The sequence below is a fragment of the Silurus meridionalis genome, chromosome 1 (genome assembly GCF_014805685.1).
Source record: "Silurus meridionalis isolate SWU-2019-XX chromosome 1, ASM1480568v1, whole genome shotgun sequence".
In the NCBI taxonomy this organism is placed as follows: domain Eukaryota; kingdom Metazoa; phylum Chordata; class Actinopteri; order Siluriformes; family Siluridae; genus Silurus; species Silurus meridionalis.
The window spans coordinates 20902503-20918168 of NC_060884.1; the positions used below are offsets into that span (position 1 = coordinate 20902503).

The following is a 15666-nucleotide window of genomic DNA, read 5'->3' on the forward strand; positions in this document are numbered from 1 at the left end:
GTCTACTTCTTAACTGTTAACTTCTTAACTGAGAGACTGTTTATACTGTTATAACCTAAATGATAAATAGCTCACAAAATGTTTTATTACAACAGTCCACTACTACGGCTCAGGACCACAGGTTTAATAAACAGTTCTGCATTTGCGTGGCCATCACTAAACAGCATGCCTTAACAGTGGTGGAACTGTAATGAATGGATGCCACCCAGATGAGGATGGTTCCCTTTTGAGGGTTCCTCTCAAGGTTTCTTACTAAACTTCTCCGCTTTGAGACCATGTCCACTTTCAAAAGCCCTATACAAAAAAAAAAAGATCAAAATAGTAATAACTGATTGTGATGAAGTGTGGCTTTGGCATAAGAAAAATAAACCACGTCACTGTTATAGGCAAATATTCACGTTCGGGATAACTTCTCTTCACCAGGCCTCATCACACCACTATGTCGGTAATTATTTTCCAAGCATTCTCCATCTTGTTTTATTCCTTGCACAACACCCGGGAGTGAAAATGCTTCTTGAAGAGTGTTGGAGGTACAGTAATGAGGTGACAAGAGAAGTGAAGTTCTGCACCAGAGAGTCAGCGAGGTTCTTTATTTGACTTGTTTTTTTTAGTTGTTTTTTTTACTTCTACATCTAAGGAGCTCATTAGCACTGCACTGGCTGTGCTGGACCCCAAACACTGAAGCCACATTATGTTTTATCTACTGCAGGCTGGAAAGCATTATTGTTACATCAAGTCCCAAACTTAGAACAGCTTCTGTCCTCAGGCTGTTAGACTTCCCACGCCTGAACACACCCAGAGAAAGGAAGGACGGAGGAAGATCATTGAACCTACGGTACACTGACATGCATATATACACACTAAACCCTGAGCCTACCTCATTACTGTGCTGTACACATTGCACCACTACATTATCTCAGCATTGTGATTCCTTGTTTACAACCGTACCACTTTGCTACCACTTTATAGACTTTCATTGATGGACTGAATTGATTTTGCCCCAAGGAATTCACTTTGCATCACCTTTAACTTACAAAAAATGTGATATATACATAAAAAAACGACATATGCCAAACAAAATACATAATTCATATACAGGTTTAAAATATAGCTCATTTGTTCATTGATCAGATACTACAAAAAAATATTAGAAAAGAAAATGTGTCTGTGTGTGGGTCAGCTATAAACCTAAATTAGCATTAAGAAAACATGCAATAGCAGATTTTATAGTAGTCATTAAGACAGATGCTACTACAGAATTGATGAACACAATGAAACAAAGCATCTATGAAGATTTAAGATGTATTTATTTATACTTGACTAACCCTTTAGTGCCTAAACATTACAAATACCCAAGAACACTATATGGACAAAAGTACTGAGAAGACTGAATTTTTCAGCCATATGTGCTTCTTCCCCAAACTGTTACCACAAAGTTGGAGGCACATAATTGTATAGGATGTCTTTAAATGTGGAAGAATTAAACTTCGAATAATACCCCTGCAAGCTCTATAAAGATATGGTTTTTATTAGTTGGGAGTGAAAGATCTTGAGTGGCCTTTAAATGACTTCTGACCCTAATCCTATTGAACACCTTTGAGTTGAATTGAAACGCTGACTGCACCCCAGGCCTCCTCAGCCTACGTCAGAGCCTGAATATACACTCTTATGGTTGAGTGAGTACAAACCTCCTCACTCCAAAATTTAGTGGAACATCTTCCTGAAAGAGTGGAGGGAATTATATCAGCAAATGGGGACAGTGTGGAATGGGATGTTCAAAAAGCAAACACAGTTCTTTTGGTTAGGTGTCCACAAACATTTGAAAAATATATATATAAAAAAAGAGATGGCAATACATGTAAAGAAATATAATAAACTTTCTTTCAGCTTTTCCCATTAGGGGTCGCCACAGCGGACCAGCCGCATGTTTGATTTGGCACATGTTTTTACGCTGGATGCCCTTCCTAACGCAACCCTCCCCATTTATCCGGGCTTGGGACCGGCACTAAGGCTTGTGCAACCCTAATGGCTGGGGTCGGTTCCGACCGGGGATCGAACCGGGCCGCAGCGGTAAGAGCGCCGCATCCTAACCACTAGACCACCAGGGAACCGATGTAAAGAAATATAATAATGTTATTTTATACGGTTAATAATAAGACAGGCATTTTGACTTTTGCTGAAGGTAGTGAGACACTTGTGGAATGTGAGCCATAGAGTGGAGGGAGAAGTTCATTACACCATGAAAGAGCTATGTAGCAAGACTTAGCCTTGAACTTAAAGACCACCATGCTCATTGGCCTGAGAATGAAGCTGGGCTTCATTGGTGTGCTTTAGAGAAACATTGCAGCGCTGTGGAAAAGTATAGTACAACAACATCATTTTATTTTTTTTGAATTTCCAAACCACTTAAAGGTTCTTTTGTTGTGCCTTTGCTTGTAAACTTACAGTACATTTTATTTCTTATTAAGAAATGGCTCATTTCAAGGAATCTAAGAACCTTATTTATCCAACAACGCTTTTTGTTTCCCCAACATTCTTCTATCAATATTATAATCTTGAAATACTTATATCTTTAATATAGGCAGGCTTTAATATTTAATGTGCAGAAAATTTATCAGTATTTAGTGATTAATAATTTTCATATAGGTGTTCCACTTATTTAATTCAATGCTGTTTTATCTGAAGAGCACTTGTAGTAGCACACTGGTGTACTGTACAAGAGGAAGTGTATAAGGTGTAATAATAATTCCACCATCTGGTTGTGTACTGATATTTTTTTGTTCAAAGTTGATCAAGAAGCATGCGGAATAAGAACCTGCAAAATACCAAAAAAACCAAAAACGTTTAATTAAATCCTGGCTTATGAGTGTTACCGGAAACATGACTGATTACACACTGCACACTATTAAAGGCGGCTAAATCCAGATTACTTTTTGTTTCTTATTCATTCTTAAAAAGTAATTAGGGAAATAATTACACCACAGCTCTGGTTAATGGGATGTTGATTGAATCATGCAAAACAACACTTCAATTACCAAAAAAAGAAAGAAAGAAAGAAAAAAAACACACATTCCTTGTTTGTGGATGTAAAGGGGTCTTTGGACTTCAATTGATGCATTACCTCTATTTTATAGCCCATTGTGTTTTTGACTTTGGCTAATGACTTTACCGATAAAGCCACAGATACACCATCTACTTTTAAGGCTTACATGATCACACCCAGCACAATAAAAAACCCATCATCCTATCAGCAATATCTCTTTAAACATTTAGGGGTTTTCCTTTACGCTCATCTCCTCGAGGCTACCTCCACGTCTTAGCTCTCATATTCTGCCCTGAGTGTATTTCTTGTCTGATATAATGGCAGTGTTTGAGAGAGGAGGAGCTGCATATCTTATTTAACAGCCCGTTAGATACAGCTTCCTGCATCTCGCACTGACAAATCACACCTATTATCACTAATGGATTTGTCTTTCTGCCTCTCAATTTCTCCTCTATTCCTCATCCTTCCATCACTCTATTCCCTTCATTCACTTACTTTCCCTCTATTGTCCAAGATCTCTATTCCATTCGTTTCCCATGAAATGGAGAATACAGTATTCTGTACAATTGAATAGCTTTTCCTTCTTTAATATATCTGATTCAAGTAATTAGCTCTTCCTGAGTTAAAGCTGGTTTACATGCAAAAGAATCCTTCAGTCTCTCCATTTTCTTATTTTCCTTATCTGTTTATTAACCTATCATTAGCTCGGTCCTTCGTGCTTTTATCCTTCCAGTCTTTTGCAATCCCAATCCTTTCATCTCACACACTCCTACATCTTTTAATCCCTTTGCTCCCATAATTCCATCATCCTTTCATCCTTTAACCTGTCCCTAACCTTCTGGCCTATTGAGCCATTAATCTACCACCACTGGCCAACATTACATTTCTCTATTCTCCCTGTTGCCATTTCTTAATCTTTTATCCTTTTACCCCTCCATCATGCTAATCTCTATTATTTCTTCCTTGAATTCTTTATTCATTTCCTATTCATTCAAACCTTTTGCTTACTTCTTTCCTGAATTTCCTCATCTTTTCATTTCTTTCCATCCGTCCATTCTTCTATACTTTTCTCTCTTTATCTACCATTCCTCATCTTACTATTGTTTCAGGTCTTATACCTCCACATTGCTCCATCTCTCCACTCGCTATCATTATTCGTTTAAACTCCATACATTCCCTTATCCTTTCTTTATCGCTTTCAATTCCTTATTCATCCATTCCTCCAACCTTCCTATTACTCTCTTCAGATTCCATTTCTTCACCTCGTCTCTTTACCAATCATTGGAAAGACCTCTTTTTCCCCCCAAACCCTTTTATCCAACTCCTAATTCCACCATCTAGCAAAATAAAGCTACACGTTATTTATTTTGTGATGCTTTTATGCCTGGTGAGTGTGTGACTGATAAAGTTTTAAAACCCTGACTCATCCTGAATCAGCATAAGCTTATTTTAGCTAATAGGAAAAAATGACTACTTCCGTTATATTACTGTTTTGTGTCCTTAAGAGATCAAACAAAAAAATGCTGAGATGTCATTCCGAGCACCTTCCTTAGCTTTTTTTCACAAATGTAACTGTCAAAAGTAAAAACATCTACTTATTGCTGGTGTCTGTTTCCTTGTGGTTTAAGTGACTGTCGTGAGACAGAGAAAGAGAGAGAGAGAGAGAGAGAGAGAGGCAGACCTTGCAAGACACACACACACACAGTGTTGAGAAAGCTGAAAGCCAGTGATGGACCATTTAGGGTTGATTTATGTTAGATCCCTTTTTTAAAATAGTTTTAGGTACCAGGTACCACAGTGCCATCAGCAAAGTTATCCCATCCAATAACTCATACATAACCAGGAAATTTAAACTCTCCACTTAGTGCACTGGGCCATGGTGCATAATAGCTTGAAAACTTCCTAACAGACATGCTGAGTAGGTGCTCTCCTTCCATTTCCCTGTCCAGTATATATAGTTAGAGGAAAGCCATGGACCACACAATCAATTAGAACTGCATGGTAATGACGAACACTGAACTAGAACTGATTAAAACTCTTAGAGAGCAAGTTCAGTGGCATGTAAAAAAAAAAATATATGCATTTGAAAAGGGAAAATGATTCTTTAATGAAACCATACTGTAATGATAATGACCTACTCAGGTTCATTTTAGGCCTTGCTACACCTAGATTTGGCATTTGTTTAGGCAATAAACATTGTGTATTGTAATGCAGCTAGAAACATCCAAATAAAATAGAATGTAACTGTATGTCTACTCAATCCAATCCCAAAACACTTAAGATTAAGCTTTGGCTTGAGTCATAATTTGGCTTTTAAATATCACCTACTTTCTACTGCTTTATTAAAAGTGGTTAAATATATTTTGTGGGTCTCAGTCAAAATTCCCACCAGTTCTTTTTCTCCTCTCACTGGGGGCAGGAATGATAACACGCTGGCTCAGAAAATGTTTATTTCCTCCAACTGGCATCCTTATTCTATTTGCCAACAGGATGTTTCCTCCATATTTGTATCAACCCTGTGTTACAATGAATTATTTATTTTAATTGCCTCATCAGTGAGCTTGGATGCAATAGCTTTCTGCTGGTTATTAGAAGGCTAGAGGTTTCACTCCTTGTGTATAAAGTGTTTATATTGAAACTGTTTCCTCAGAAAAGAATAACTAGAAACTTCACACATACACAAAATTTTTTTTCCATGGTCATAATTTAGATTTTGTTGCACTGGGGTGAGTTCCAGTCTGCCCATCTCCCCCTACTGAGCTACAGATAGGAGTCACTGGGAGCCTTAATTTTAAGCTTGCATATTCCAGGAAGTCTCCAAACCAATAAGGAGAGGAAATTGTGTCTTGTAGCAGCGTTATCTTCGGAAAGCATTCTTGTCCTGTAATATTGCGGTACCTAAAATAGCTCTCGTGTTTCATAAATGCACACTCCAGAACTTTTGTAAAGCAAACGTTTTTGTTTTTTTTAAGTTAAGCACACAAACACTATAAACACTCCCTTATTTTTTATACCATTTGAGGCTTGGTAGCCCATTAGGTTATAGGGGGTTGTGGGCTAAAATGCTAATAAATCATCTTCAGCCTTTCTAAATGAACGAACACTATTATCTTGAACAGAAATCTTCACAATAAACTGAATCAGCAGGGCAATAGGACCTGGGCAAGGCTGCCGCTTCTCTAATTTAGTGTTGCCTTGACTGAGCTACTCAAAGCAAATAGAGACTGTAAGGTTGAAAATAAGTAAAATGATGTTGAATAAAAGCTTAGTTTAAGATAAACATAAGCCTTTATTTAAAAGTACATCATTTACAAAACTAAATCTTAGGTAGTTAAAGAGTAAAATTACCTAGTTTTTGATTATAGTCTATACAGTGAGCTAGCTTCCTCAAGTCGTACTAGCAATCTAGATTTGGTTTATGTGTTGTAGCAAAAATGTAATAGTAATATTTTAGTACACTAATAATAATAATCTATTATAAATGTAAGTAGATTACTATGATAGGTGACCATTGGTTCGCACTCCAAAAAAATGTAGTTTTTTTTAAATATTCCTTTAAACAGGCAGAATGAGCGAATTTTATTGACAGCTCTTTATACTATATGCATCGGTAGCCGTAGACTGTTGTTTACAATAAGCTATTGTCAATAAAACTTAATGTCCTATCAAAACAAATTTATATACCTTACTTTATATTCCTTATAATCCTCTTGTCGAGAGATGTATTACATTTCTTTACGAGAGGCAGTGACTCTGCTCAAGGCCAGTCACGTCAACGATTTTGGCAGTTTCAATTAAAAGTTTGAATTTGCAAATATTTGAAGATCGAGAGCCATTTGAAATCTAAGATTAATAAAAAATTACATATGAGAAAAAAGAAGATGAAGAAGCAGAAGAAGACTGGAAGAGGGTGCTCAAAGCTTTAAGACACAATTTAAGGGGAATAAATTACTGAGCAAATTCATACTATTACTGACTATTTCTATTCTACAAAGCTATATATTTTGTGTGTTTGAATAATATATAGAATTCCCAACTTCCCAACTGTATTGGCCACAAGGTGTGTGTGTGTGTGTGTGTGTGTGTGTGTGTGTGTGTGTGTATCCCCTATATATCTATAGCCTTGTGTTTTCAGGATAGGCTTCAAATACACAGTAACACTGACTGTAATAAAGCATTTGCTGAAAATAAATGAACATAGAGATTGAGAGAACAAGAGAGATGAAGTGAGAGGGGAAAAAGCACTTTTAAAATAAATACACTACCAAAATGTTATCAGTCACCTTTTAAAGCCTTTTTCTTGTAAAGTAACATGATAGAATCATGCAGGTGCTTTTTTAATATACAGCAGCTCCCTCCTATTTATGTGGGCTTATTTAATACCGTTAGAGTGCAAATAGATTTTTTTGCATACACTTGATAAAATTGCTGGACAGAAAGTTGGTTGGTAATTGGTTTCCTTTAATACTTGCTTAAATTAAAAAAAAATAATAATAATAATAAAAAATCTCTACCTAGTTGACCAGCTTACGTCATTAATCTAAAATTAATTAAGTAGTCTCTGAATTCCTCTTTATTATATTTGCCATTCTATTATTGCTCTTACTAGGTCTCAGTCATTATCACAAAGCTATTTTACTTTCGATATATTACTATTCGAGATGTAGATAGAAAATTGTGCTTTTATTCTTTTAAAAACTCACTTTGAGCCCCCATGACAATATCAGTCTTATTCCCTTTGTGACTTGCATTTGGAGGTCTTTCCCCTGTCTGTACAGCACTGTCAGTCTGCAGAGACGGAACCTTTAATACAAACAAACCCTTCTTCTACAGATGTTCCGTTTTATCTTCACAAAGAAACACTGCATTAAGCTGCCATTTGAAGCACATTAATGTGACTACATCCCTCAGTGGCTTCCACAATGGATAAATGTAATAAAGAAATTCTGGTTTTGTTCAGCCTGGGTGTTACAGAGGAATTATTGGGCTCTTCAGGATTACATTTTCTTATAATAATCATTGTCTATAGGGTATATGATTGAAAAATTCAGAGGAAATCGTAAAAGTTTGGATTTGCATTTAAGGCCATACCTCATATTCCTGAGAGAAGCAGAGGTTGTCATTGGCTTTGAGTCGCTCATTATGTTCGGCCAGGTCACAGACGGGGATGGGCGGGTGCTCTCTCATCCCTACAGGACATGACAAAAAATGGAATTATGAGGGTTCAGTCAAATGAGCAATCTGTAATCACCTGCAATGTTTTATGGTGGTTAGCAAAGTCACACACACACACACACACACACACACACTCTGAAACCAGAAGCACACTTCATCAAAGAGATGAAGGCAACAAGAGCATGATTCCTGTGAAAGCATGAAGGTAGATAGATAGATAGATAGATAGATAGAGAGAGAGAGAGAGAGAGAGAGAGAGAGAGAGAGAGAGAGAGAGAGAGAGCATGCATACTTATTGAGTGGTTGGAATCTAAACTATTTTTCCACTCTGAAAAGATTATGGACTGGTTTTAACCTACAGACCATACCCATTTGCATCCCATCCAAGCAAACACTGTGCAAATGATATGCAAGATGAAGAAAGCTTCAGCTAGTAAGGTGGCACAACATGAAGCCCAAATGATGAGCCAGCGAAAGAGAAAGTCTGAAAAATTAGGACAGTGAAGTGTAAGTCGGTGTTCCAATACAGTTTTCAACATACCCTTACCCACTTTCCCTCTACACTTAAAGTCAACATTGTCAAAAAAAGTCCCTGCAAAACATCACTAGAGGTGGAGTGGGTGTGTAGCTGACTTGTAGCAGCTAACACCCAGCTATAAGAACGATGTGTTGCGATATCATTTTATCCGTTCTATTTGCATGGTCTGTATATTCATCAACAAGCAAGCTAACCGATTATATTGCTAATGCATGGTTTGCTAAATAGCCCACAAAATCAACTAGCATAAAAACTGATTTCCTTGTCCATTTGCAAAGTCTGGTTACTTCATAACTTTAGTATCAAGATGCTAACCAGCTCACAAACCACTTATAGTGCATAAAATGGTTTTGGCAATTAGCTGGCAATATAAAGAAGGAACCTAATGCGTAGCTATGATAACACTATATATGTTTTCCCTAAAGCTGTTTAATAGGTAATATCAGTTTGCTCACCTGTTAGCTGGTTTTCCAGCTAGGGTGCTAATTAGCTAGTGAAGTAATGTCATTTATTTTAGTTTCGTCCAGTTTCCCTAACAGTAAATAAATTTATTATTCCAGTTTACACATATGATGCATTAACATTCTTTTTGTTCTTCAGTGTACTCTTTACATCTGGCTCATTATTCAAGTTTTATTGATTTTAACATTTCCAGCAGTTTTTCTGAAAGCTATAAGGAGTTGGCATTCATTTCGTAATATAATAGAAAGACCTGAGGGTAAACGCTTGAAATAAAAAAAACTTTGTATAATAGCTTCTCAAATATAAATCAATAAAATTGAAGTAAATATATAGATATAAATAGCTATAATTATTATTATTCATTATTTATAAACTGATTACAATTATATATTTATTTATTGCATCAGATGACAGTAGTCTCTTCTGCTACACGAGAGCTGACTCGATCCATCATCTTACAAGTAATAAAAGTGGCCTCAGGGATTTAAGCGGGGAGAAGTGCAGGGGGAAGTTAATGAGAGAATGTTAAAAATTATACTGAAACACCGCATGAGACAAATGTGGAAGGACGGATGGACACTAACTTGGAGTGTCTGGACAACTTGGGTCACTGGAACCTGCAGAGAAAAGACGGGGGAAGGAAATGTAACAGCCATAAAGATCCCCACACACTGCTGAGATTTAGAATAAGGGGTGGAGTAAGAAAAAAAAAAAGAGAGAAAGATGAGGAAGAGATACTCAGCATTCCGTGGTCTAAGAGATGAAATCCGTACGATCGGTATCAAGCTCAGTTCAGGATGCATTTTATGATTTCACACGGTCCTTTCCTAATGAGCTTTGATTTGTGTGTAAATTAAACATACACAAGTCTATGGCTAATTATGGAAATGCTTCTATTTTGCACTTTCATTATAAATGATATTGTTGACAACCTGAATAACATGTAGAATCCTTGAAATATTTACACAAATTTCAGAGTTTCTTGGTGTTTTTTTTTTTTTTTTTTGCGCGCAAAACCCTAGCCCTATGTTAGATCAAATCCGATGAGAATTAGGCATGGGGGAAAATCTGTGCTTTTGTTAAAAGCAGGTCCATGTACCTTCTGGTCATTTGATTTTCATTTTAAAAAGAGAATCTGTTTTAGTTGTCCCTTTGATTTTCTTTTCTGTGCATCCACAAAGAAACTCGAAATGACTTGCTTTTGCGTAGCTTGCTTCTGGAATGTTACCAAAAAAAGAAAAAAATTGACTTTTTTTTTTATTTTTCATATTCTCTTTTTAAAATTAAAATGTAATGACCAGAAGGTCCACGTTCCAAAGCAGTCGACATCATCAATATCACATATTCAGGATTTTGAACCTGTACTTTCTTTGTCCCCCGATACTAATGCTTATTGTCTGTATTGAAAAAGAACATGCTTGTAATGCATGCAATGTAAACCCACTCCAAACCCTGCAGATCCTGTTTAATACAAGTGAAGTGAGCCATTTCAAGTGGCTCTGTGAAGAATCTTGAATTATTACCGAAGTTAGCTAGGTTGTTATCTCTGCATTAGGCTAGCTACATTAGCTTGTTAGATTAAATACATTTTTTAAGAAAGTTAATTTTTTGTCCTAAAGAAGCATCATATACAGTACCAAAAGGTTCCAACATGTGCATCTTTAGGCTATATTTACACAATATGTCTGTATGTACATATGGGTGATGAAACTCATCTAAGTCAAGTCTGTTTATCCATATCAAAGTGTGTATATTTGTGTATGTGCATGTGTGTATGCACATTGCAGTACCCTGTGTTTGGTAGTTTAGTCTTCTCATCTCGACGGGATCAGACGAGTGGGCCAGCAGATGGTCCTTCACTCCGGCTGTGTGTTCATCCTTCACTGAGGGAGATGCTCGCTTCCTACACACAGACACACACACATGCCACAGCAAGGGGACTAATTACAGCACACCACCACACACTGGCGACACACTTTGTGCCATTAGAAAAACAAATACGTAGAGCTATGCATATCATTTTACCATTTCATATACACCCCTACACAACCAGTGTACAGCAGTGTATAAACAAACAAAAAAAAAAACTATTTGCAAACACACAAAGACAAACAATGCATATAAAGTACATATTACCACATATATATAAACTCATGTGTACTGATATGCATGTATGAAGATGTGTCTGTGAGAGAGTGGATGAGTGGGAAAGGAGAGACTTCAGGCAGCAGGTAAGAAAGACACTAGAGGAAAGACATGGATCAGTTTGAGGATGGGGAAGAAATTGGACAATGGGAGGATTGAAGAATGAAATGGTGGAGGAATGACAGAATGGAAACATACATAAGACTGAAGAGGTGAGAGAGAAGAGTAAGGGGTTTATAGAAACTGGATAAATTAGGGGGGAAAAAGGGAATTGAGTGAGTGAGTGAATGGGTGAGTAGAAGAGTGAGTAAAATGAGGAGGTCTGAGAGAAACAAGGAGTGATAGATTGGGGAAATGAATGAGACATGCTGGAGTAGATAGAGAGAGTGCAGGTGAGAGAGAGAGAGAGAGAGAGAGAGAGAGAGAGAGAGAGAGAGAGAGAGAGAGAGACTTACCTCTCCTGTTTGCTGTAGCCATGTAGCAAAGAACAAAAGGAAGACATCAGATAGACAGATATACAGTGTCGCCCACAAGCAAACAGTCCTGCCCTCTTCCAGGACCACTATAGTGTGTTGTGACAAGTATAAACTTTCTTGTGACTAATATAGATTGCAAAAGTAACTGCTTTGTGTAATTTAGTAGGTAGATCACAACAGGAAAAAGGTCCCAGAACATATAGCCACAACACTGCTCCATTACAGTAGATATGCAAAATCTGCTATAGACCTCAGGCCAACAGTGTTAGTATGTTGACCGCAGTACAAGGGATTACAACCACAACACTTCTAATGCATTGAACTTTACAGTATGGGCTTAACACCTCACAACTAACATTTTGTTCAGAACAATCGGCCTTACACAAGTACACTATACCCTTCAAACAAGATAACACAATTATATCAATATGAATACAAATATCAGTGGAAAAAGCTTTTCAAGCTTGCTTAATTGTCAAAATTTTCCCACTATGCAGTCATGTCGCTAACTTAACAACAATGTCTCCCTAGCTTCTTCTGTACCTGGTTTTGTTCCATTTACTTTTATATATTTGTTTAAAAAATAACAATAAAATCAGCTACCTTTTATTACCATTCCCTTAATGTGTTAGTATACTATGATTACTACTCATTTTCAAGGACATTATTGCATTGTATTGTTTTGCATGTGAATTTTGAAGGATAATCAAATATTTTTCTTATTTGATTACATTTTTATTAAAATAAAAATCCATAAAAGGTATGAGATCCTTATATATAAATCTGCACTTGTCTAAAACAGACAACTTAAAAAAATAAAAAAAACACACACCCCTTACAAAAGAAAGTCACTCATTGTGACTAGTAGAGAGTGTATTTTGATTAATATGAGATATGACTTGGAGTGTATTGTGATTAATGTAAAATTAGACTAGTAGAATGCATTGTAATTAATATTAGATGTGACTAATAGAATGTATTGTGATTAATAGGAGATATGACCGTTATAGAGTGCATTGTGATTAATGTGAGGTGTGACTAGTCGAGTGTATTGTGATTAATATGAGATATGACCGGTATAGTGTATTGCGATTAATGAGAGATATAACTGTTATAGAGTATATTGTGATTAATATAAGATAACTGTTAAAATGTGCAGTGTGATTAAGAAATGACTGTTATAGTATATTACTTATTGAATATATTATGAGTAAAATAAAAAGGTATTGTTTCCAATAGAACACAGTGTCTTGTGACACTATATTGAATGCTTTATGACCAATTTAAAAACCAATCTAAAGTGTAGTGTGGCTCATGTGAAGCATTTTGTGGCTAATATGTGCAAATATGAAAAGAGAATACTGATGTACTTTGAGCATTCTGACCTTTATTTACACGTTTATTTGCATTAACATGCTAGTCTCCTCTTACAGTTCTAACTTGGTTACACCTAATGCAGGAGCTTCTTCTTGTTTGCCCTTCATTGTTGGAGTGTGTATCATTCTGAATTCGCTGAGCTGGAAGAAATGGGTTTAATTATGCGTGCCATTACTCTCCCATCTCCCCATGGCTGCAATATTTTTAACTCCTCTTTAATGGACCTGTCTACTGCTGGGTGTGTGACTCAGCTTCTTCTGCAGTGTAAGAGTAAGTCAGCGCTTTTGTAAACGACACCGACTATTTATACTTTACAGTGGAAACGGTGTGGCGCTGACTCAACTTACAACACTTAACACACCTGTCTTGGGATACTGACCAACTTAACACCAGCTATTTATTACTGCACAGATGAGGCAGAGCGAGGGAATAGGAGAAAAAGCATGACAGACAGGCAGGAATTGCTACAATGAAAGAGAGACGGGCTGGGAATGAGATACTAAGCGGAAGAGACAGAGACAAAGTAAGACAGGAAAAGTGTTAACAGAGACAGATAAATGAAGTGGGTGAGGGACCTGTGTGTCTCACCTCTTGAACAGCAGGATGGCAATGACGATAATGACGATGAGGACGACAGCCAGCACCGGCCCCATCACCCAAAGCATCTCCGGATCTTCTGCATGACGGGACATGTGCACCTGCACCATGATGGGGTCTGAGAATGGGCTTGTAGCAAATGTTTTCTACACACATACACACACACATACACACATTTTAGAATTTTTTTAGAAAGACCACCATAATTTCTAATACAGTAACAACTGAATGAATCCACATAATACCAGGTCTAATTTTATGGTTATATTATTGAACACAATTTCACTTCGCTTTTCAATACTAACTCAAGAACATTGTGTTCTTTCCCACTGAAATCAGGAAAGACAATAATACCCAGTGTACCTACTTCATCAATATCAGTTAGCATTAGAGAGTCAACAACAATGAATGCAAGTAAATGTGATATTTCAGTTTTAATTTAAGGATATTTTCCAGAGTGAAACACTGGATGTGCCTCAGTTTTATATCACTATTATAAATCACTCTCCTAAGATTAACAGCAAAGTAAAACCTGTAGAGAAGGGGCTCTCGTCCATTTTAAAGTTTATAATGTGTGTGCTGGACATAGTGTTCTTATGGTCCGGTATAAAAAGGGCTTAGTCCCACTCCGTTACGATGACCTCCATTCTTCTGGCAAAGCATTCCACAAGGTTATAGAGCATGGCTGTGGGGATTTGCTCATTCAGCAAAAGAACATTAGTGAGGTCAGGTACTGATCTCAGGTAAGAAGACCTGGGATTCAATCAGCATTCTGGTTCATCCCAAAGGGGTTCAGAGGAGTATGAGGTCAGAATCTGTGCAGGCCATGCCATTACTTCTAAAGCAAACTTGATACAGTATGTCTTCATGGCATTGTGGGGTATTGTCAGGCTGGAACAGAGAATACAAAGACATTCGGTATAACTGTGTGCAATTTTATGGTTACAGTTTAGGAAAGATCAACATCTGGGTATGATGGTCAGATGTTCAAAACCTTTTTGGCCATATAGTGTACATTATAAATAATGGCTGGTAAAAGTCTCGGACTTACAGTTACAGATTTAATTCCAATTTATAAGTGTAATTAAAACATTTGGCTTAGGCATCATGTAGGCTTAAAGTACAGAGCAGTCTGTTTCCAGCAATTCACCAATGTGTCTTATTTATAAAAAGTGAACTCGGTATACTTTGCACATCAGGCAAAGAGGAAACAATAAGCTTTTGCTTATTTATTTTATTCGCCATAACTAAATGAATTTAATTGCCATTGCAATTCTTATAGTAGGTGGGCACAATAGAGTTGGTTCTACAACTCTTAAGTCTTAATACATTAATCCAAAACTTTTAGCTTCAGTAGGTGGTGGTGGCCAGAGAAATGTAACCTTTGGCTAGAACCCATCCACTTGTTAAACTACTGCAAGTAACTTCAGAGGCCAACAAAAAATTACAAACGAGAGAAGAAGCACCCTCTTTTCTAAAAACAAACTAGAAGCTTTTTCCGTAATTGCAGCTAGCTGTGAGCTGCTGACTGAACACACACATACTGAAAGAGCTCTATTACAGTGAGTTACTCTGCAAAGGAAGTCAAACCCAGCAAATCTTCAAAGCTGCAGAGCGACCAGTGAACTCTCTCTACACTAATCGCTTTAGAAACGCCTCTCAGAAGCAGGGAAAGATGGAGAGGAACAGCGGGAAAGAGTTTGTCGAGGGCGGCGTTGACTCCTCCACCCTGCTGAGCACAGGAGGATACGCATCAGTGACCCATTGTGGATGAATCCCATCAGCGCGACACCTTCTCTATTCCCTCTGGAAACGTCAGCAGGAACCAAAAAATAACTTTAGAAAAATCCCAT

General features: G+C 37.1%; 1 protein-coding gene across 18 annotated transcripts in view; it reads right to left on the minus strand.

The window, feature by feature from the left end:
* ptprfa (protein tyrosine phosphatase receptor type Fa) overlaps nt 1-15666 on the minus strand; it is a 212469-nt gene that overhangs the window by 14309 nt on the left and 182494 nt on the right. For 9 of the 18 annotated variants that reach the window (XM_046859609.1, XM_046859531.1, XM_046859548.1 and 6 more), the window contains 5 exons: nt 13805-13959; nt 11819-11830; nt 11009-11121; nt 9803-9835; nt 8135-8232 (listed from right to left, as the gene is read on the minus strand). In XM_046859609.1, the coding sequence (XP_046715565.1) occupies nt 8135-8232; nt 9803-9835; nt 11009-11121; nt 11819-11830; nt 13805-13959 (411 nt within the window). The remainder of the gene's footprint in view (nt 1-8134; nt 8233-9802; nt 9836-11008; nt 11122-11818; nt 11831-13804; nt 13960-15666) is intronic. The other 9 variants (XM_046859555.1, XM_046859661.1, XM_046859651.1 and 6 more) reach the window with 3 other exon arrangements.